Raw genomic sequence first — 23,559 nt, forward strand, 5'->3', positions numbered from 1 at the left:
TGTTCCATGGGCCAGAATCACTTAACAATATTTAGCAGTAAGCGAACAGTTTATAAAGTTCAATATCAAAATAACACAAACGAAAATTTTTGTTACTTTTCAAAGAATTCAAAGGCTTTTTTTGTGTGTGTGGAAAATTTACCTATACAAAATACATAAAATGGAGTCTGTCTTGCTTTTAAGGGCCCCCAAAACGACCTCGCAGGCACAATTTAAAGAGAGAAAAAAAAAACCACCAAGATTAGAAACCAGTTGTCTCCTAAACCCCCAAACCTGGCCCTGCCTCTGTGCATCAGTAGTAGGCCTAATGCAGATTTCTTTCATAAGTAAACCCAACAGCCAACCTCAACTGAAGCAGCCTAGCCCAGAGAGGCATCAACAAGGGCCTGCAGGAAATGATATGGGTAGGCCCAGGCTGGGGAGGAGTTAGCAAAAACCGTGATGGTGGACGATACTCACTCAGGCGGGAAGAGGCGCAGTTCGTCGATCTTGCCTAGGAAACCGAAGAGGGTCCGCATCTGCTCAGAGCTAGCGCTCGGGGAGACATTAGTCACCTGGATTACCTCGGTGCCGCCGCCTCCGCCGCCGCCGCCTCCGCCCCCCGGCCCGCCGCTGGGGCCCGGGCCCGCAGTGCTGGGGACGATGGTAGTGTTGCTCATGGCGCTGCTCGCGTTCTCGCTCCTGCTTTAACACACCAAACACACAACAAACAGTGAGAGGGAGGGGGAAGAGGAACCATTCGCCGGAAAAGGCACAGGACTGTGTCCGAAGCTACAACTGCTCCTGCTGCCGTCGCCGCCGTTTCTCCGCCCCGCCGCTCTCCGCGGGGAAGGAAGAGAACGCGCGAGTTCGAGACCACGAGAAAACAAACGGCCGCCCCCACCTCGCCTCCAACCACCTCACTCGCGGCCCGAGCTTCCCACAATGCCTTGCGGCGCACGGGTGCGTCACCGTCGGCTCCGCCCCCTGCCGGCCCAGCAAGCCATGCTCGCAACCGGAAAATACGCGACAACGGGCTGCTGTCTAGTGAAAGGCCTTATCTACATCCCTCTTCGCTCCTTCCCCCCGCCCCATTCCTAAAAAAGAGGAGAAAGGTGGAAGGCATTAACTTCTTTTGTTTTTTTTTTTTTTTTAAAGCACTCCTCCACTCCCCGGCAAAAACTGCACACTTAACCAACTATTCTTATTTAAATGCCCACGGTATTTCTTTGTACAGAGTATCTTCTACAGATTTGATCAGTTACTAATGAAATTTAACCCTAGCTATCAAGATTTTCCTCCCCACTCCTATAAAATTTTCTCTTTACTATACACACATCCTTGTAATACAAAATTTGCAACGAATTTGCTTTGGCACTAAAATCTTCAGAAAAAGATATATTAATGTTACATTCACTAGTGCTTTAACATTCACTTTTTTAAAGAATATTTTACAGAACCCAAATATGTTCAAGTATGTTATCTAAAATTTCTACAGAAGAACTTCCTTTACATGCATTTCTTGCTTAAAATAATTTTGATCATAAAAAGATCCTTGCTTAATTCTAGTAATTTTGATCATAAAAAGATCTTGCCTAATTTTTCAACCTCATGTGAACTATTCTCCCACCTTCATCCAGTGTTATCTAAAGACTTGCAGTTCCCCAAATCTGACAAAATTTTTTACTTCGCTGTGCCTTTCCACAAGTTATTAATGACCTCCTTCATTTTATCTGTTATCCTTCATAAGGCTTTCCTCACCTCACTGCCACAACTTCCTCAAGCAGAGTTAGGGTTTCCTTCTCTCTACTCAAGGACAGAGGCACAAAAATATTTGTTATATTGACATGTATTCCCCTGCCAAAAGCTCCCGAGTTTCCTGGGTGAGTTTAGGATCTAGTACAATGTCTGTCACACAGCTAATGCTCAATAAATGTGTTGAACACACACACAAATAAGTGTTAATTAAATAAGTATCATTTATTCTGACAATTGTTAATTACTTGACCCTAAATACTCCTGGAGGCCAAAATCTGAGGACTTACAGATTATTTTTGTTTATAAATACTTCTATGGAATAATGCAACTGAGAGTGTGATTTGTGAGACATTAGAAACTAAAGTTATTGAGATTTGGATGTAAAGCCAACTGGCTAGGTTTACTTACCAGTTAAGCCATTTCTCCTAGCTCTTATACAAAGGGAATGGTAAGTTGACCATAAGTCTGGCAAAATTACTAATTACAACTAATTGCACATTATTCATTAATGTCTATCTGTTAATATAAAACATGTCAAGTAATTTTCTTATTTTGAATATTCAGTACATATGTAACTGCCAAATACAGAGTCTTGTTTGATAAAGTTAATCAGTGTATCAGTACCTACAAAACGGAGGCTGCTGCAGTGACCTGGTGCATGCAACAAATCTAAACCTACGTCTGCCTGCACTTAGAGGAAACACCTGTTAAGGAAAACTAACATGCAAATTCGCAATCTTCCAACTCAGTTTTAGCTAGCTTTCTTCGTCCTAGAAAATAAGACCTGCTAGCTTATGAGGAAATTCTCCACCTCTTGACCAATATCTCTTCTCATCCCTATAAAACTCCCTCTTGCCCAGAATCCCTTGGGAAAAGCGCTCCATGCTTGTCAGGCACAGTATTCCCCCAATCCATGGACTGTTTTCCCATGAATAAATGGCATTAAACTCCTTACTAAATTGTTTCAGTTTTGTCACTTGACAAGTTTAACTCTCATTAGAAGTGGCTACCATGTACCAAGGCATGCTACAATGTTCTATGACAAAAGGACAAAAAAATACAAGGGCTGGGTTCATGGTTGTCCTTTTTTTTTTTTTTAATGTAACATCTTTTTATTCTTTGCAGTGGATACACAGAAATCTTTTCTATTATTCCATAGTTTTCTGTATGTTTGACACGTTATATAATGAAAATTACACATTCAGGCCAAAAAAAAAAAAACACACATACAAACCATATAGTTCTGTGATAAGATAAATCTCTTAAATCATCAGAAGCCAGGTTATACATAAAAACTTACTGGACATACAGATAGACGGTGCTTCCAGATGCGAAACAGAGTGGCAAAAAAGAATCATTCTAATAAGGAGGATTCCTGAGTATTTTATTTTCAAATTATCTAGCAGCTAAAAACAATACTGGACTTAGAGCCAGAACACTGGCTAAGATAAAATACTACCTTGTTATTAATTAAGGGTGACTTGAGGAATTTCACTTCACTTTTAAGAACCTACTTCAGTCAGAAGCTGAGTAAGGAGTTGAATTATAATTTTGAAGATCCTGTTAGGTCTAATAGATAGATTGAATAACTACGTAATTACCTTGTGTTATTATTGTCTGTTTCCCATAGAAATGAAATAGCTCAAGGCAAATAACTAATATATGAAAGCAAATAACAGATATATCCAATATATATAATTTTAAATCACTTTAGACTCATTTAGGCTCTCAATTAAACACAACTCCAGCTGGAAAAGAATCTGCTTGCAATGCAGGGGACCTGGGTTTGATCCCTGGGTTGGGAAAATCCTCTGGAGAAGGGAACAGGCTACCCACTCCAGTATTCTGGCCTGGAGAATTCACAAAGAGTCGGACGCAACTGAGAGACTTTCATGTCAAAAAAAAGTACAGAACCTGGAGACAAGTATCATGTCTGTCTTATTTACTTTAACCCAAGGATCATAAAAATGTTAACAAAAACAACAAACAAAAAAACTCACAAATTCCTTCAAATATTATGTTTCAGGATTTTCCCAGCCCCTAGAAATATAGCAAGGAAAAAATTAGGCAACGTTTCTGATTTCATGAAACTCCAGCTTCAGTATGGCAAACTCTCAAACAAAAACAAAGACGGAAAACAGTAACGTGCTGTAGTGAAAATAAACCAGGATAGGTCTTCCCTGATGGTTCAGTGGCTAAGACTCCACTCTTGTAATGCAGGGGGCCAGGGTTTGATCCCTGGTCAGAGAACTTGATCCCAGAAGCTGCAGCTAAGTGTTCACCTGCCACAACTAAATCCCGCTTGTGGCAACAAACTAAAAAATCCTACATGCCGCAACTAAGACCCAGAGCAGAAAAATAAATAAAAAACAAATATATATTAAAAAAAAAATGACAGAAGATGGGGGAGGTGTTATCTGAGCTGAGACTTTATTAAAATGAGGAAGCAAGCCATCTGAATTTATGGGGGAAGAACAATCCGAGCAAAGGAAATAGGCAAGTAGAAACTTAATGGTGAGAACAAGTTTGAAACTTTCAAGGAAAGTAGGAAGAACCTTTTCCTTTGTTGATTAAATGCTTTACAACTTATATTTCACAGAGAGACTGGTAAAAAGATCCTTTCAGCATCATGTGGGAACTGCAGTGAAAGAAGCATGAAAAGGGAAGAGCCACAGCTCGTTTTTGGGAGCGAGTTTGGGAAGGCTTCCAGTTATATTTGATTGATGAATATGGCTCAAACAGTAAAAGAATCTGCCTGCAATGCAGGAGACCTGGGTTCAATCCCTCGGTCGGGAAGATCCCCTGGAGAAGGAATGGCAACCCACTCCACTATTCTTGCCTGGAGAATCCCGTGGACAGAGGAGCCCACTGGGCTACAGTCCACAGGATCACAAAGAGTCAGACACAACTGAGCTAACTTTCACTTTCACCAATCTTACTAATGGTTAATGCTATTTCTAATCCAAAGCAAAAAGCAACCTGTCCTTTTGCCCTTTCTAGTCATATTATGGCCTATTAGTCATGTTTGGCCTATACATGCATATTGCAGTGCATGATTTCTGATATATTTTTGAAACATGAGAAGTAAGACTCCCGATAGTAGGGCCCTATTGCTCACAGGTGGGCAGCTTCTGCTACCACCACACCACTAAGACAAATTTACAGTGGTGCTTGATTTTGGAAAGTCTCTCAAAGAATATTACAAAATACTTTATGGAAACTCTCAAAAACAATACCAATCCTCTCAGTCATAAAGAAAAGCTTTTAGTTCTTTCCAGTATCAAGGTTCTAAAAGAGCTCATGTATAAAAGAATGACACTAGACCCCTATCTATACCACTCACAAAAATTAATTTGAATGGACTAAAGGCTTAAATGTAACACCTGAAACAATGAAACTACTCGAAGAAAACACAGGAAAAAAATATACCCCGATGTAGGTCTTAGGGAATGGTACTCTGGAGATCTAAAGCATAAGCAACAAGATTAGAAATAAACAGTGGGACTACATCAAACTCAAAAGCGTCTGTATAGCAAAGAAAACCATCAATAAAATGAAGAGACAACATACAGAATGAGAGAAAATATTTACAAACCGTATATCTGATAAAGGAAAAACACCTCATATCTGTTAGAATGACTAGCATCAAAAAGGCAAAAGATAGCAAAAATTATAGAGGATGTGGCAAAAAGGGGACCGTTGTGCACTACTGGTAAGAGTGTGAACGCTTGCAGCCACTATGGAAACATAAACACCATGTTGGGATACTGTATCCCCATGACACGGGAAGGCCCACTGATGGATGACTAGACAAACAAGTTATATCTACAAAAATAAACAAAACCAAATTCATAAAAAAAAAGAGAGAGAGAGATAAGATTTGTTGCTATCAAAGGTGGGAGTGACAGGAGGGAGAATTGGAAAAAGGTGGTCAAGTGATAAAAACTTCCAGTTATAAGACAAATAATTACTAGGGATGTATGATATAAGTATACTTAACAATGTTGTATGATATACATGAAAGTTGCTGAGAGAGTAAATTCTAAGCATTCTTATCACAAGGAAAAGTTTACTTTTCTTTCATCTTCTATCTATATGAGATGATGGACATTAACCAACTTGTAATCATTTCAAGATATATGTAAGTAAAACTTTTATGCTGTACACTTATACAATGCTGTATGTCAATTATACAGCAATAAAACTGGGAAAAAGAACTTCAGTAAAGATAGTTCAAAGGAAAAGACTTCATGTGTTTAGATGGAAATTCTTTAATTAAAAGACAGAATAGCCACAAATATGTATAATAACTTTATCCACTAGACACCATGCTCCCAGTTGGGTGAGTTACCTGTTACTACTAGCCACCTTTGTTTACACTATTTGAGAAGACTGTAGAGTCCTCCAAATTTGACATAATTTTGCAAATCTGCACAAGCAACAGGTCTTTTACCAAATTAGTTGTTAAGCAGCTCTTTCCCTCTAGCAAATATACTTTTTGAGGAGAGGGAAGACAATGTATTTATCTCTGTGTTTCTGATATCCAGCAATATTTTACTGGAACAAAGTAAACATTTGACAAAAACTTACTGAGTATCGTCTATGTCCCCTGGACAACAAGGAGATCAAACCAGTCAATCCTAAAGGAAGTCAACCCCGAATACATATTGGAAGGACCGATGCTCCACTAGTTTGGCTACCTGATGTGAATAGCTTACTCACTGGAAGATCCTGATACTGGGAAAGATTGAAGGCAAAAGGCGAAGAGGGTGGCAGAGGATGAGATGATTGGATATAACCACCGATTCAATGGACATGGACTTGCGCAAATTCTGGGAGACAGAGAGGGACAGGGAGGCCTGGAGTGCTGCAGTCCATGGTGTTGCAAAAAGCCGGACACGATTTGGCGACTGAACAACAAATGTGCTAGAAACTTTATGCCTTACACAATCCACTCAACAAAAGCTTGGTGAATCAAGGCATTTGTTAGCTTTACAAGAAAGTTTGGTTGAGAAACTCAAACTATTTTGCTGTACATTTTCCCCCTATAGCTACAAAAAGCAGTAAGAAAAACATAGGAAATAAATTGCTGCTTACAAACTAAAGTTAAAAACTTAAAAAAACAAACAAACTTACCTACAGATCTATTTTGTTCTTCTGCTTCTAAAAATTATACAACTGATTTTTTCTTCTATTTCTAATTCAATAAATTAGATAACTGTATAATGATTAATATCTATCTTCAAGTCAAAATTGTAAATCCCATGCTCCCTTTTCAGAAACTAAAGGACACGTTAGCATTAGGGATGGACAGACACACACCAGAGTAGGAAAAGTCTACTACCACTGCTGCTAAGTCACTTCAGTCGTGTCCAACTCTGTGCGACCCCATAGACGGCAGCCCACCAGGCTCCCCCATCCCTGGCATTCTCCAGGTAAGAACACTGGAGTGGGTTGCCATTCCCTTCTCCAATGCATGAAAGTGAAAAGTGAAAGTGAAGTCGCTCAGTCGAGTCGGACTCTTCTCGACCCCATGGACTGCAGCCTTCCAGGCTCCTCCGTCCATGGGATTTTCCAGGCAAGAGTACTGGAGTGGGGTGCCATTGCCTTCTCCAAGGTAAAGTCTACTTACTCCCAAATACTTGTTTTAATTTATGTTGTCTGTCAATAGCAGACATTCCGTATCCACATTATAAGACTGACAGAGTACTTCGAAACTGTAGGCAAAAATCTGTATTTTTCATTTCATTTTTCAAAGCTTTGTTTATGATTAATATAGAGGGAAGAGTAGTTAGAGCATTAAGATACTATTGCTTATATCTATATGCACAGTACTCTTAGCTGTAGTCCATACACATTGTTTGGAAAAATCAGAGTCAATTTATTTGTAACAGATTTGTTTGGCTTTTGGAATTGAATGGGGTCAACAGAAACATTTGGAGGGCAAAGCTCCAGGTACTGACTACTCACTACTATCTTCTATGTTTTATAAGATTTTTTAGAGTCTCAATTGAGAAAAAGGTGGTTTGAGGGACAACTCAGTTCAGTTAACCTTTAAAAAAAAAATGCAGTTATTTACATGTATCTTTATCTAATAAATAGTTTCAAGCATTTTAATATTAAAGAGTTTTCCCTGATTAAGGAATTAGACATTTGCACCATCTGAGCTCTTTTCCCCCTTATGCTATAAAATGAACTGTCTCTTCATATAGGAAATCTTAGGAAACTGATAAAACCCAAAATGTACTCAACTCAGTAATTTGAAGATCCACATTAACTGTATGCTTTTGAAATGCCCTTTAATCCTCACAACATTTAAAAGGTGCTACAGTGGATTAACAATGCAGGCCTAGAGTCAAATCAAAGGAACTCTGTCACCAATTAAGATATTGCAATCTTTGGCTTATTAATTTGTGCTTCAATTTCCTCATTTGAAAAATAATGCCCATCTCACTGGGTTGTGAGGATGAATTCTGGATGAAATGAGAATATTAATATAAATGCTTAGAAAAAATATCAACTATTACTCCTACTCTACAATTTAAAAACTTTTAGTTTGAAAAATGGTAACCTCACCTGGGTTCTATTTTATACCACCCTATTTTAGGCTAGTACCTTGAACTATTTCTACTTCATCATTTACATTAAAGATATCAATCAGAAGAGTTTATTTATATAGTGGAAAGAGTTTCTTACTAAGAGCTCACATTCTAATACAGGTTTTTGGTGATATATTCTCTTTTAAAAGATTATAATGTATTATGGATATCAAACACATATCACAGTGCCCAGCACACAGGTACTCAACAAATGGAATATACCATTACAAAAAAGTCTGTGTTCAACTTCCTCTGTTTTTTTAACAGATGAATAATAACAGTAATACTTCTGTCTAACCTTAGAGCATTACTATCAAATGCGAAAATACTTTGTAAGTGGTAGTAAACACGTGAAGTACACTATTATTAGTTCTTTCTCTCTTAAGAGGGTGCCACAAAGGAAACATTACAACAAATTTCAGATTTTCATATTCATTTTGTTCCTAAAGTAGCATTTTACCAATAGTATGTGTAAATAGATGATAGCTAAACAAAACATTCCTTTTTTGATAAAACACAAATGCTTCATGGAAAACTCCTTCTAGGAAGGGTTCAATTACTTGTCTCTATATTTAGAGCAAGATCACTCCCTATTCTAATTTTCAAAAGACAAACAACTCCACATACACTTGATCAATTTTAAAAGTACACTGCCATGGGTCGGAGCAACAGACTATCAAATAACCAAAGCACGGATCAGAAAAATAAAAAGGCAAACATTAGGAAAAACATAAAATAAACTGAATTTCTGACACACGCTAACGCTAAAGACCACAATGATTTTTTCCTTCAATTTCTATTTCAGCTACTTTTAACTATGAACAACTATTAGTTTCAAGCCATAATTAGCTCATGTAGAGGTCTAAAGCACGTGGAGACATTGATTAAATTATTCTGAAGGAAGGAACAGATGGGGAAAAGATAACTTTTTAGGAAATGAGGAATCAAAAGAAAAGCAAAAAAGCAGCTCTAAAATGGAAAAAAAATTAAAGCTGTATATGTGTGTGTTAGTCACTCAGTCGTGTCTGACTCTTTGTGAGCCCATGGATTGTAGCACACCATGCTTCTCTGTCCGTGGGATTCTCTAGGCAACGATACTGGAGCGGGAGGCCACTGCCTTCTTTATTAAACGTCAGGTAAATTTACTGACAAGTGGAAAACATGTTATCTCTAGAAAGATGAAAAGCAAAAGCTCTGGTTTCACAGATTTGTATTGTGAGAACCAAGTATTTAAATGTTCATTAGGATTTTACCACACCCCTCCCTGGCAATAATAGTACCATTCAAATCACGTAAGTATAAGTAACTGTGATATTTTAAAGGATGGAAAAAAAATGATTAAAAAAAGTAGTGGACAGTCGAAGGTATTTTGAAAGTTAAGCTAGCATTTATCTTAATTGCAATTGTGAATATAAATATCCTATCTGCAAATTTACAATCAAATTTTTAAATAAAAATCTATTAGTTGTGAATGTCAACAAACTATCAAATTAATATTTTTTCCCTTATCAGCTTAAGTTGGTATTAAGAATAAAGTCTCAGGAGCCATATCTTGTCTTATTAAAGCTGTTGGGGACGTTTGCTCATAGAGAACAACATTTACCATATATAATTATTGAGCAAATTCGTCTATTAGACAAATCTAATGTTGGCAGGGATAATATAAAGTCAAATATTAAAATAGTGGATTTTGATAAAAATTATTAAAAAAATTTTATTTGGTATTGATTTTGTATTTGTTAACACAAAGAATGGTATGAAGTACATTCCCAGGTTTACTGTCCTAATCTTATCTCTATTATTACTTTACTACTTTAAGATAAACAAAATCATAAAACCTTTACAATTAATGTTAAAATTAAGACTTTAAGTCACAGATCACATTAATCATGGAAAAACAAGCAAGAAAACAGCTACTAAATGTTAGGAGTTAAGAATCTCTAGGGATAATGAATCTGTCTGCAATTCAGGAGACCTGGGTTCAATCCCTGGGTTGTGAAAATCCCCTGGAGAAGGGAAAGGCTACCCACTCCAGATTCCTGGAGAATTTCATGGGCTGTACAGTCCATGGGGTTGCAAGAGTCCGACACAACTGAGTGACTTTCACTTTCACTTTTCAGGGATAATGGAAACATTTTCAACTGATTTTAGAAAAAGAAATAATACCATAAGTGCTTCTTATTTAATGACATACGCAAGACTGCTTTAAAACCTCTGTTTTAACTTATTTTCAACAGATAGACTATACGCAAACAAAAAACACTAAAAATAATCAAGATATAAAAACTTTAAAAAAACGGTACTTCCTCCACTTCATGTGAAAAACAGTAGCAATGTAAAAGCCTCTTTATAAGAGGAAAGTAAAAATATTTTCCTAATTCTAGTGGACTTTTACACTGAAAGTAGATAGAAATAGAAGACAAGATTTATATAAAATATTAAACCTCCTAGAACAAATTCACTGCTTCCTGATTCAAAACTAAGAGAAACAAAGGGAGCATACAAAGGATATACAAATGAATAATCTAAGTAAAATGCACTGTCTCAGAAAAAATTACCACACACAGCTCCAGTAAAAATAAAATGCAAGTCAAAGCCACATTTGAAACTGTGAATAAATATGCAAAATATGTACTGCCTTCAAGGAAATAGTATGTTTTCTACCGACTACTTTTAAAAGCTGGCAGTTGTCAGTTTTAAATAGAAAACAAATGTCCAAAATGCAATTTTCAAAAGAAACTAAAGACATGTAACAAGCACCATTGAAGTTGAATATTTAAAATATGACAAGTCCATGTGCAAAATAATTTGCTCTCCATTTTGACAATTTAAACCAATTTATTTATAGACAAAGGGCAAACACAGAAAGAAAATTCTGAATAATAAGTATATGAGAATATAAAACATTCAACTCAGAATTTTTAATAAGCAATACCTGTTAGGTACAACAGCTTGTCAATAATGACTGTTAGACAGTAGAATGGTCTCTTAATAAATAACTTTAGCATAAAATAGCAGTTCTCACAGATAAGGCAATATTCTGAAAGGTGAACATTATAATGATTCAATATAGGCTAAATCTAAATCTGCCATTTTACAGAAAAAGAAAACTTCCCAGACATTTTGCCTGCAATCAAATTCACTTAGCTCCTGATGACATTTAAAAAGTTGTGCTTAAAAATGTGCACAAATTAATGCCATTTTCCTTTGTCACAATTTCTCAATCTGCCTCAATAGATTCATCTTATCAAACGTACCTTTAAACACAGAAAATATCTAACACATGGCAGTGTTCATAAGAATAACACAGCCATATTTTAACATCTTATTAAATTTTAGTGGTAGTGACAAGCCACTCTACCTTACTTTGATAAGTCTTACTTTCTGTTATGAGACAGAACATTATCTCTGGCTGATCTAATTCTCAATATATATTTGACTTCTTCATTTTCTGTTTTCATTTAGCAAAGCTAGAAGAGCGAAGCCTTTCATACTTTAATAAAATGAATATAATAAATTGTAGCTAGGGAAATTCTATTATAATGGTAACTATGCAGTCTCCAGCCCTTATACAGGATATACGTTTCACATTGTTTTAATAATCTTTTTTTTTTTTTTAAAGCAAGTACTTGAGCTTCAATGCCCATGTTGAAAAAGGATTGGGTTTTTTGTTTTAATGTATTCTTTTGGAAGCGTTACAGTTTATATACAGTGCTAATTCCTACAAATATAACTATACTTTCTCAATAATAATATTGAGAGTATTAATACTTCTCAATAATAATAAAAAATATAACTACACTTTCTCATAAAGTTCAAGTTGATAAACTTTCAGTTTGCATCAATCTGAGACAAAACCCATGATTTTCCTGACTGCATGAGGTAATAATTTTCACCTTTACTTGTTCAATCTGCACTTGCTACACAGGTATAATACATGGTGTACTATACACATATACTTGTTAAATTTTTATACATGTCAATTTATATCTATTGAAGTTTACCACAAGTGTGCAGTCACATGGATTTTTCAGAATTACTCTGCCATTAGTTAGAATATGCTTCTCATACAAAATGCAAGTTTCAATATAATACTATAATTAGATGTCAATAATGAAATATTTAACATCAAGTAAAAGCACAATAAATCAAAAAACTATACCTTGCCTGTAATTTTTTAAAAATGCTGAGCTATAAAAGAGTTTTAAGGGGGAGAGGTGGCTTCTGTAAATTTTTACATTCAAGCAACTAATCCTCCAAAGGTAGGCTTCTACACCCTAAAAAAGAGAAAATAAGAGTTTTCTGTAATAATTATCTCTTAAAACATAACTGAAGTCTTCCTAAAAATGGTTGGAGGACAAAAGCCAGTTGAAAATGATGAAATAAAAATCACTAGGCAAATCATAAAGAGGGCTAGGTTCAAATACTTGGTCACACCACTTAGAGAAACTTGTGACCTTTGGCGAGTTTCTTAATCCCTTCCACCTTCAATTTATTGGGTGTTTATTAGGGATCTTGCAAAAACTATTATGTTCCTTGCTTCAAAACTCACCTTTTCTTGCTTAGGAGTGTAATTACTAGTAGTGCTGCTCACTTTCGATGCAAAGGACTCCAGAGAATTAAGAGAAATAATCGAAGGGGTGGGGGACTAGAAGCCAAATTTTATGGTTGGCAAGAACCTAGACTCGGGAAAAACCGTGTGTGTTGCATAATTCGTCAGCGGGCCATCATATTACCTTTTAAATATCCTAAAGATCCCCAGCCTAGTTGAGGGGGCTTAGGAGAGTATTTATTGGTGTATGCTTTTTAAGACAAAATTACTTTAGGCAAAAGAAAAACCTACCACCCAAGGCAATACTAAAGATGATGAGTTGTTAATTACATATTGAATGACTCATTAAAGCTTTACATTTCAGATAGAAACTAACTTCCCAAGATAACCGACTTTGAGCAAAATTTTCATCTTCCGTTCGGAACTGGATGGAGTTCCTTTCCCCACCAAGCGCTCAATATTTAAAACTGTATTTTCACTTAATTATTTAAAAAATCGAATGAGAGAAATGATTAACCCTAAATTAATGGAAAAGGAGTTAACTTTAAAAGCTGTCAAGCAAACGGCCTAAAGTTACACAGCTTGTAAGCTACAGAAGCAGCTGGGATTCGAACTCGTATCTCTCGAGCTCCGAAGAGCAAGCTTTTCTCGCTCTACTCAAGCTCGCGCTTACACTGGGCTCCTCTCAACTGTCTGGCAAAGACGACACTTACTATGAAGCTCTATTTTTTTTTTTCCCTTCCCTTCTCTGTGGCCAACCCTTCCATTTCACACTGCCTCATGCTGGGCTACAAATTCCATGCAACAACAATCAAGGCGCACTAATGCTTAAGAGTCGGAGTAGAGATCAGAAGAACCGAAATCGGCTTTACTTCCTACGCGGAACGGAGATCTGGCGCCAGCACCACAGGCGACAAACACAGGCAGGGGTCCAGAGAGGCTGCAGACCGCGCCCAGGTCTCAAGTTTTAGTCAAGGCCCACGTTCCGGCCAGACGAGAGGCGCAGAGAAGGTTATCCTTTCCTGACACCCTCGCCGCCGCGGGAGCACAAAAGAGAAGATTGCAGTCGCAGTAATAGTGCACACAGTAAACTCAACACCGTTCTTCAGCCCGTTAAACGCACTTACTTGAGCGAAGTAATTCCAAGACACAAGGCTGGCACCGGCAACGGGTAGGGCTCCTCTGTCCTCCTGCCCCAGGCGCTGGCGATGACGACATCCGAGTCGCGCCGCCGAGAGCGAAGGCCCGGCGCACGCCGCGCGCGCTCCCGATAGGGGCGGGGCGGCCCAGCGGCGCCACCGTTAAGCGTCACGGGCGGGACTCTGCTGCCGGAGCCTCGGGCTTTGAACATGTCGCGGCTGAAGGGGATAGCGGGGCGGGATACCCGAGCGGGTTTCCGAACTGAGAGCAGAGACTGCAGTGCCTGCGTACCCCAGGGACTCTTAAAGGCGGCTAGGAAGAGCGGCCAGTTAAATCTGTCGGGCCGCAACCTCAGCGAAGGTAAGATCCAGAGGTACGACCCGTTTGTGCGACCTGGCACAAAGCACTTGCCCCTGGTAGCCTCTCTTTCCTCTGGCCTGGCTTTGGTTACTTTTGGCTCCGTATCCTAGCCAGGATCCCGCTGCTGGAATTCGGGCTTTTATCACATTTCCACTGGTTTGGTCAGCTTGTTCGGTTTCTACTTTTCGTTCCAGGAAATGTCTGGTGCAGGGAATGTGCTGGGGATATGGCCAAAATTTAAACGGGGCGCTTTCTGGGATTCCCACATTCTGTCGGATAAACAACATAATGTTTGACTAAGTTAGCTGTCACATGATGGGCACATGCTTTGTTTCTTTGGCCCTGTGTTCCTTTTAATTTAATCTCTTAGGTCATTTACCAACGCCAAAATTCTGTGTTTCATCTGTTCCTTTGTGCATATCGAGTAAATGACACTGTTCCGTGTTCAAGTCCCTTTTCTGTCTGCATGTGGACAGAATCCTAAATACAAGGAATATTTAGCATATTTCCTAAATTGAAAATCAAGATGGATGCCAAACAAAGTGAATTCGGGGCCATCCTGAAAATCGAGTAAAGATCAGATGCACAAATCTGGATACCATGAGTGATTTATAGTCAGATACTCTTCTGATTTTCTGTTGTGTAAGGGAGGGCGTGGAAAGTGCGGAGAGGGAGATTATGGCATTATTCCTGTAATGTTTTCCTTTACTTATATTTAGGTTTTAGGCCATCTGGAATTAAAAGTTTCCCTTTCCTTGTAATGATTGCTTTTTTAAAATTCTGCCACGTATACAGTTGACTATGCAAACAAGCACTTGCTGAATGAAAGGATATATGATAAAATCTTTGCTCTACTTAGAAAAAGTTTTAATCAATGGGAACATAAATATTTTAAAATTACTGCTGTGCTTGTACACATGCTTATTCCAGAGCCTGGAACTTTCTACATGATACCTGACTAGGGTTCACTTCTTGACTTCCTCAAGGACTCTGCTTAGATAGGTCTTTCTTCACTACCCTATCTGTAATAAATTCTTTTGGTAACATTGTATTCTCTAACCTGTTTTTAATAGCATTTATTATTATCAGAATCTGTATTCTGTATTTGTTTATTGTCTTCTCTGCCCTCTGCTAGAATATTAGTTAGATGTGGTCAGGGACCTTCATTTTGCTCATTGTGTCCTTAGCACTCAAAGTCGTGCTTGATACATAGTAGATTCTTATTAAACATTTGTGGAAGGAATAAGTAGATGAATGAGTTATTCCCAAAAACTAAGTGTGTGCTGGAATGTACTTATTGATTGGACCCAGATAGTTTAGTCTACTAAAGTTTCAGGGAGCAAATGAATTTTGATTGTCAAGTGTTAAAGCAGCCTGATATAACTCCTGCTTGGTCATGATGTTTAGATGTAGTTTTTGTTTTTTGGAGTAACCCCCTGGTTTTAATGTCTCTGATTTTGGTATCAGAATAATGCTGACTTCATAAAATGAGTTGGGAATTTTATCTCCTTTATTTTCTGAAAGGTTCTCTAGAATTAGTTTTGTTTCTACTCTAAATGTCTGCTAGATTTCACCAGTGAAGCTATCTGGGCCTAGAGTTTTATTTGTGGGATTGTTTTAAATAGCAAATTCAATTTCTTTCATGGATGTAATGTGCGATAACACATTTGCTGTAGCACTGAAGCAAGTTAATACCTTCTAGAGCTTCAGTTTAATAGTGATAAACCTTAACTCTTTCTGTTTAACTTGTAGAGACTTATTTGCTGCGTCAAAGGAATTGCTGTATTTGCTGCAACAAGAGTAACAATGTTGTGTTGTGTGTCAGATAAAATAGAGAGCAGCTACAAGAGTCAGATATACCTTTCAAATATTCACTGAGAAGCAAGATAGTTTAGCTTTTCCAGGGTTTAATCTTATCTAGCTGTATAACCTGGGACAAATGATACATTCTTTCTGAGTCCCATTTCTGTCATGTATAAAGTAAGAATAGTCATAACACCTGCCTCCTGGAGTTGTTATGCGATACAGGAGTTTGTTCATTTGATTTCCGTATCTTCTCTGTTATGGTGGCATAAAGATAGAGCCCATTCTTTGTCTTATATATCCAACCACTATGTGCTATGCAGGAAATGTATATAATAAATACAGTTGAATAAAGATAAAAGTGAGATCTAATATGAAAAATACATATCCTCTATTCTGTTTTGGAATAAAATTAAACTTTCACTTTAATGTTGTTGTAATTCATTGTAATTTGTTTGATTTCCTTGAAAGTTTTTTAATGTTTCAGAAATTTCAGTAGATAACTTGATAGCTGTTATCAACTTACGTACTTAGTATCTCACTTCTTTTTTTTCTGTCCTTTTTTGGTGTGGTATGGTGGAAATAGTGCCTCAGTGTGTTTGGAGAATAAATGTGGATATCCCTGAGGAAGCTAATCAGAATCTTTCATTCAATGCCTCTGAGCGATGGTGGGAGCAGACGGATTTGACTAAACTAATCATATCAAATAATAAACTTCAGTCACTTACTGATGACCTCCGACTCCTTCCTGCACTGACTGTTCTTGATGTAAGTGGATTTATGAGTCTTTTGTTTGAGAAGACTTTGAAGCTAAGTTTAGACTTTGAGAAGCAGAAAGCCCATGGTAGAGTGCAAGAAGAATAACAAATTACTGTATTAGGCAAAGCATCATGGTTAAGAATGCAGAATCAGAACCTCAGGCTTCAGTTCCCACTGCAGCTTGATAGCTGTGTGATCTCGGGACAGTTACCTCTCTGTGTTTCAGTTTCCATATCTATAAATCGAGACTGTTAGTACTGCCTATCTTTGAATTAAATATGTTAACGCATACAAACAGAATTAGAATTAATGTTTAACTAGTGGCTTCTGCTGCTTGTCCTTTTTTTATTGCTATTATTTTATGATCATTATTATTCTAGACGTTAAAGCAAGTACTTAAGGTTATTATTATTATTTTGTTACTTATCTCCAATACTGACTTAAATTATTGGGCTTAAATTTTTGTGGGTTTATTCAGGGACTTTGTTTTTAGTCCCTAGTTGCTATGTCATGTGGTAAAGTGAAACATGAGTAGTTTATTTCACAATCCACAGACTTCTATATCACAATCCACTGTTTTACTTAGGAACACCAAAAAATCTTCCCAATATTTGTCTGAAAAAGTTGGATGTAGTCAGATTTCTAGAGAAGTTTTTATTTTCTTCATTTGTAAAGTGAATCAGTTGGTGTTGGTGTTCTCCTTAAGGTTCCTTGTACCTTGAAAACAATATGATTCTGTAAAAACATGAGAGAAGAAATCTTCCTCCTCATTTATTTTTTGTAAATGTTGGCATAATCATACCAACAGAGGGCTATACATTCTAACCCTCTCGTATCTCATTTCAGATTGAAATTCCACTCAGTGAGGTGAAGTTTCCTTTTTATTAACTGTAATATTTAAAATTAATGTCTTACCACTCATGATCTCTGAACAGCAATGTGATCAATTTCAAACTCTTTTTTCTCTTCTGTACTCAGAAAAATTACCAATAGTCCAACAGTACTATTGAATTAGAATAATTAGAGTATTGTCAGCGAATATTTTGCAGTAACAAAGTTTGTGGTTATTTATAAGAGATATTGACTGTGTCTTTTAATAACTTTCAGATACATGATAATCAGTTGACATCCCTTCCTTCTGCTATAAGAGAGTTAGAAAATCTTCAGAAACTTAATGTCAGGTAATATTTAAACTTACTTCAGTATTGCTTGTATAAAGGTATAAATCTAATATTCTTAAAAAATTTTTTTCTAACATTTTTTCTAACATGTAAAAAAATTTTTATATTATCTCAGAAAGTAATTAAATAGGATAAGAATTTTAAGCTGTAATTCTCCGATTATTTTATTTTTTGTTTTAGAATTGCCTACATGTTTTCTGGTTTTACAAATTTAAGACCAATTTAAAAAAATACTCTTTATATTTTTTGTGAAATAATTTTTAGTGGTTATTTTCAAAATCTTTGCTGACATCTCAAGTTTTATGTTACTTTGATAGTCTAAGATATATATGTGTTAAACAGAAGGAAGAAATTTAAAACAATTTTTTTCATCAGTGAGGAAAATTTCATGTTTTTGATATTAGCAGTTTTAAACTTTTCTGGGGACTCAGATTCCATGGGTGTGCCTCTGATACTCTTTGATAGGTACATGGAAGGCCAGCTAGCTGAGACTCCAGCTACCTCTGTTTGCCCTTCAGTATGCATTCAGACTTTCAAGAAAAATTACAGCCTTATATGTTATATATACACTGTGGAAAAGGGATTAGGAGAAAAAATTTAAAGGGTTTAAGTGTTAAACATTGTTTGAAAAGCTGTGGCTTATAAAATAGGTGTGGTTATTGATCTGTCTAACATAGCATGATCAAGTCTCAGTTTTCTGAAGTTAACTAGTTTGAGGGAGAACAGTTCCTCAAATAACAGTCTTTATTTGATGAAAAACTTAAAATTACCATAAATTAACAAAAGTATCTGTACCCAAAATTGTTTAGGACACTTAGTGAAGATACTTATTGTTTAGTTGTACATCAGAACCTCTTCCCATTGCAAGCCAAAGGCATAAATATCCCCTGCAAAAAGAAGAGAGGGTAGGGTTGAGAGGAGAAGAGAGAGTATGCAGCTGCTGTGGGTGGCTTTAGCTTTAGCTTCTAGCTCTTAAGAGTATGAATGTTAGGATGGAGGGAATAGAACAAGAGAGGAAAAGAAGGAAATATATAGCAAAAATTACATTTTTGCCCAACTAGATTCCTGTCAGATATGCAAAGATTACAGTTAAGTAACTGACACTGTCAACCAATTTTTAATGGTTTTTGGTGGTTCATATTTTAGAAAACATTTTTTGGCATTTTTGTTCCAGCTAGTTTTATTATAATTTAAGGTCATTATTATACGCTTATATTTCCCTTTACCTGCCTGTTATTTGTGAAGAAACTGTATATGGCTAGACAGTAGAGTAGAATTCCCAAGCAAATAGTTGGCATGAATCTAAGAACAAGTTAAATCATCTCTTAATTATCAGGGAATGTATTATTCTAAGTGACTTGGGACTTCTCCACCAATAAACTGGAATCTGCAGGACTAAACTGAAAATAATGTTTCAGTACAAATAAAATTGGAGTTGCATATTACACGTTCAACTGGATATGCTAGGCCCTCAAATAGAAATAGCTATTTTTGTTTTGAGTGCTAGATTGAAGCCTAATCCCCATGTAAAATGTGACTTCATTGTAGTGTGTGTATGCGTCTTTGTCAAAATCTTAAAACTGATACAGTGTGAAAATTTAGAGTCCAATGTATTCTTGCACATTGCATGTAAAATGAAGTTGATTAAAAGGAACCAATCAAAATTTCACAAATTATATCTTTGCTTCAAAATCTTTATTTCTTTGAAACACTCAATTTGATTATATTACTGTCGTTTTAATGGGTGTTTTCCTTTTAGGATGTAAAGTTTGATAAGTACTTAAAATTAGTAACCTTACTTGTCTTTTTTTTAATGAGCCCAGGTAGTTGATTAGCAGAAATGCCTTGTTAAGTATTTATTTTGTTGTCACCAAATTATTCAGCATTTGTTTTATCAATCAATAGCCATAACAAGCTGAAAATACTCCCTGAAGAAATTACAAATCTAAGAAATCTGAAGGGCCTGTATCTCCAGCATAATGAACTCACTTGCATACCAGAGGGGTTTGAACAACTTTCCAACTTAGAAGATTTAGTAAGTTTTGATTTTGCAATATTTGTATAATTTGGGGCTGGAGGGATTTTTCATTTGGCTGAGAAATTGGATATATGATACCAATCATGAGTACATGGGTGCCTGTTTGGATGACTAGATTATCAGAACTATGTTTTACAATTAGATTGCTAAATTAATAATTTCAAATTTCTTTTCCTATGTTTTTCTTCTTCTTTCCTGTTTTTCTTATGATAGAAATTACCTTAGATTTTAATTTCAGAATAGAGTTTTAGAAGGGGCCTGATGATGATAACTTTGCTATTCAGAGGCTTTTGCGACTTAGCAAAATAGAGGAAAGGGGTTTTTAGCGTATACTTACCCCCCCTTTTTTTTCATATATATATTTTTGGCTGCACAGGGTCTTTCTTGCTGCATGCAGGCTTTCTCTAGTTGCAGTGCGTGAGGGCTACTCTGTAGTTGCGGTGCTTGGGCTTCTCATTGAGGTGGCTTCTCTTGTTGTAGATTCCCATTACCTCCTCTTAAGCCCTTATGGTCCTTCTGTTCCCTAAGTGTTCAGATAATACCTTCAGGGCCTGCCTTTTCTTGCCTGTTTTCCAAAGTGGCCACATTTCTTGATAAAATTTTCATTCCGTCTGTTTCACATCTTAAATGGAGATAACCATGAAACAGTACAAATATTTTAGTCATATTATTAAGAATAATACAGACAATAGGCAGTTTGCTTTACATATAGGTAAGTAGTTTCATCCTGTTAACAGATTTTTTAAAAAGTAACATCCAAAGTCATACAACTGATTAAGGAATTCAGGATTTTAACATCAGACAATTTGATTTCAAAGTGTATACACTCTTCCCTCCCAAATTTACCGCAGGAAGAGTAAGACTCTACTATAAGCTGTCCTATCTGAAAGACTTTAGCTTTATTAGATCAGATGTTCCAACATAAATCTCTACTCCATGTAGTTATTTCATAGTACATTCTTATTCTGTTCACTGTTACATGTTTTGAAAAACTCATTAGTGTCATTTTAGCCTTGAAGTTTATTTTTTATTGAAGGACAAATTACTTCTTTTATTTCTTTCTTTCTTGATATTTTCCCCCATCTGCTCTAGTGGTTGAAATCAAAATTATACTCTCCTTAACCATTTCTTTAGGATCTCTTTGTTTTTCAATCTGATCAGATTGGAAATAAATTTTGGAAAGTAAAAGGTAGATGAAATGAATGGGAAAGAAGGGAGCCATCAGATTTTCTTATAAAATTTAGTGGTAAAAGATAGCAATTGATTAAAAAAAAGAATCTAGTAGAAGGCTTAATGGAAACCTTATAAACTTTTGTTCTGGGTTCCCAGATATTTATTTTCTTAATAAAAGAATGCTTCAGTTTAGAACTGTGATCTTAAGGACTAATTATCAGATAAATCATAAATGTGAGCAACAATAAATTAAAGCATTAAAAGTGTAAGATATGTAATAATTTAAGCTAACAATATTTCTTTTTTTTTTTTAATTTAGAAATGTATTCTGTTAATCAATAAGTTTATACAGCTATAGTTTAAAACAAAAACCGTGAAAATAAGACTGTTTCAAATTCTGGGCCCTTCCAATTTTCCAAATACGAGAGCTCTGAAAGTTGTATATACCAGCTGAAACAAGACAAAATTATGAATGGAGTCATGACATTTCATGAAACAAATTTTACATAACTGAAGGGTCCTTCCTGGGACTAGTTAATTGCCTTTACCAAAAAAAAAAAAGGAAAGAAAAGTATGGAATTCCCGTGTTCTAAATCAACTTGTTACACATCAATATAAACCCACAGTGTCCTGGCAGACAACATGCTTTCATTTTCTGTCTCATCCTAGAACTCGAATCCTAATTCATTTCAGCAGAGACTCCATAGGCAACAGGAAAGATTGTAGCATTAAAATATTCATTTATTCTTTTGTGGTAGCTCAACAGTGGTCTTATTTCTGGGTAAGCTAGTAATATTTCTTAAAGTTACATAGAACTGCTTAGCACGATGCTAAATAAATATTTATTGAAGAAATGTGTCACATAAATAATGATTAATTCATATGCACTGTACTTATTTTGTATCCAGTTTAATCATTAACTGCAATAGTTTAATATTTAACTATCAGTAATTCTGTTACTTTAGGTTCTTTAAAATTTCTTAAGAATTTATGACTTAATCTTTATCAAAAACTTTTTATTTTTAGCTTTTGATATTAGAATAATTTTAGATTTATAGAGAAGTTGGAAAGATAGTACAGAGAGTGTCTGTATACCCTTCACCCATCTTAATGGGTGAACATTTTACATAACCATGGGATATTTGTAAAAACTAAGAAATTGACTTTGGTACAATATTGCTGACTAAACTATAGATTTTATAAACTATAGATTTTATAATATTTTCCCAGTGTTTTCACTAATGTCCTTTTCTTTTTGTTCCAGGATCCAACCCAGAATACTACATATCATTTAGTGTCAGTAAATTCTGATATCACAAAATACTTATTAGTAATCTGTTGATTCTTAGACCTTAGAGTATTTGAGTTGTAGAGTATTATGTTGTATGTTGTAGATTATGTGTTGTTATTATAATAATAACAGTATGTTTTAAAAATATGCTGGTGTATAATAGCATTTTTCCTTTTTCTATTTTCTTGATTTATTTAGAGTTATAGTTATTTAATGTTAGACTAAATCATAGTCTTCAGAGAACAGTTCCTTTAAGTCATTTTTTTCTTATTCACTGTTGCCCTACCTAATAGTTTAGTGACAGCTGGTGGAATACTTACATTTAATTTGAACGTCATAGGAAGAATACCTGATACATAGCATTGTCTTTTAAAGGGAGTTGCAAAAAAATTCTCATAACTATTTAGAGAAAAAGCAAAGACTTATAATGCAAAAGTAAGGTATAGGGATTAATTAGGCAGGGTGAAAGAGTGAAAACTAAACAGTAGACTTTGTACTTAGTTAAAGCAGACTTACTGTGGTCAGCAGAAGAACCAAGAGGGAATATTTTTTCCTCCCAAATGAAAATGGCCATATTTTTCAGCCTTACTTGTTTTCTTTCAAGCATTTTTCTTTTTTGCAAAGATGTTTTTCTTTATATATTACAGTTTAACTGATGTATCGTTAAACATTGTTAACATATCATTAAAATGTATCATTGTACTTTTTGCCTGATGTATCATAGATACTCAGCAAATATTGGATGGATAAATGGATTTTTAAAAAACATAATGCAAGATACAGCATGACTTAGTACTAACAGAAACCTTTCTGTAAAATATTTTTGAAATCAATTCATTTTAATTTCTCTCTGTTACATTATTAGACATGTAGTAGGTCCACAGAAAATACTGAGTCAATGAATGATGATCTGTGAAATTGTCAGT

At 35.8% G+C, this 23,559-nt stretch overlaps 2 protein-coding genes across 9 annotated transcripts in view; one reads left to right on the forward strand and one right to left on the reverse strand.

The window, feature by feature from the left end:
• Positions 1 to 14,101, reverse strand: part of SRSF11 (serine and arginine rich splicing factor 11) — a 50,395-nt gene extending 36,294 nt beyond the window's left edge. For 4 of the 7 annotated variants that reach the window (XM_059883803.1, XM_059883801.1, XM_059883796.1 and 1 more), the window contains exons 1-2: positions 14,016 to 14,101; positions 460 to 684 (exon numbers count right to left, since the gene is read on the reverse strand). In XM_059883803.1, coding sequence (XP_059739786.1) covers positions 460 to 659 — 200 coding nt within the window. In that variant the 5' untranslated portion in view covers positions 660 to 684; positions 14,016 to 14,101. 7 annotated transcript variants of the gene reach the window in all.
• A 116-nt stretch (positions 14,102 to 14,217) lies between these two features.
• Positions 14,218 to 23,559, forward strand: part of LRRC40 (leucine rich repeat containing 40) — a 41,175-nt gene continuing 31,833 nt past the window's right edge. Inside the window, exons 1-4 of one of the 2 annotated variants that reach the window (XM_005204460.5) lie at positions 14,218 to 14,388; positions 16,778 to 16,959; positions 18,058 to 18,131; positions 20,037 to 20,166. In XM_005204460.5, the coding sequence (XP_005204517.1) occupies positions 14,238 to 14,388; positions 16,778 to 16,959; positions 18,058 to 18,131; positions 20,037 to 20,166 (537 nt within the window). In that variant the 5' untranslated portion in view covers positions 14,218 to 14,237. The remainder of the gene's footprint in view (positions 14,389 to 16,777; positions 16,960 to 18,057; positions 18,132 to 20,036; positions 20,167 to 23,559) is intronic. The other variant, NM_001103262.2, reaches the window with a different exon arrangement.

Source organism: Bos taurus, chromosome 3 (assembly GCF_002263795.3).
Source record: "Bos taurus isolate L1 Dominette 01449 registration number 42190680 breed Hereford chromosome 3, ARS-UCD2.0, whole genome shotgun sequence".
In the NCBI taxonomy this organism is placed as follows: domain Eukaryota; kingdom Metazoa; phylum Chordata; class Mammalia; order Artiodactyla; family Bovidae; genus Bos; species Bos taurus.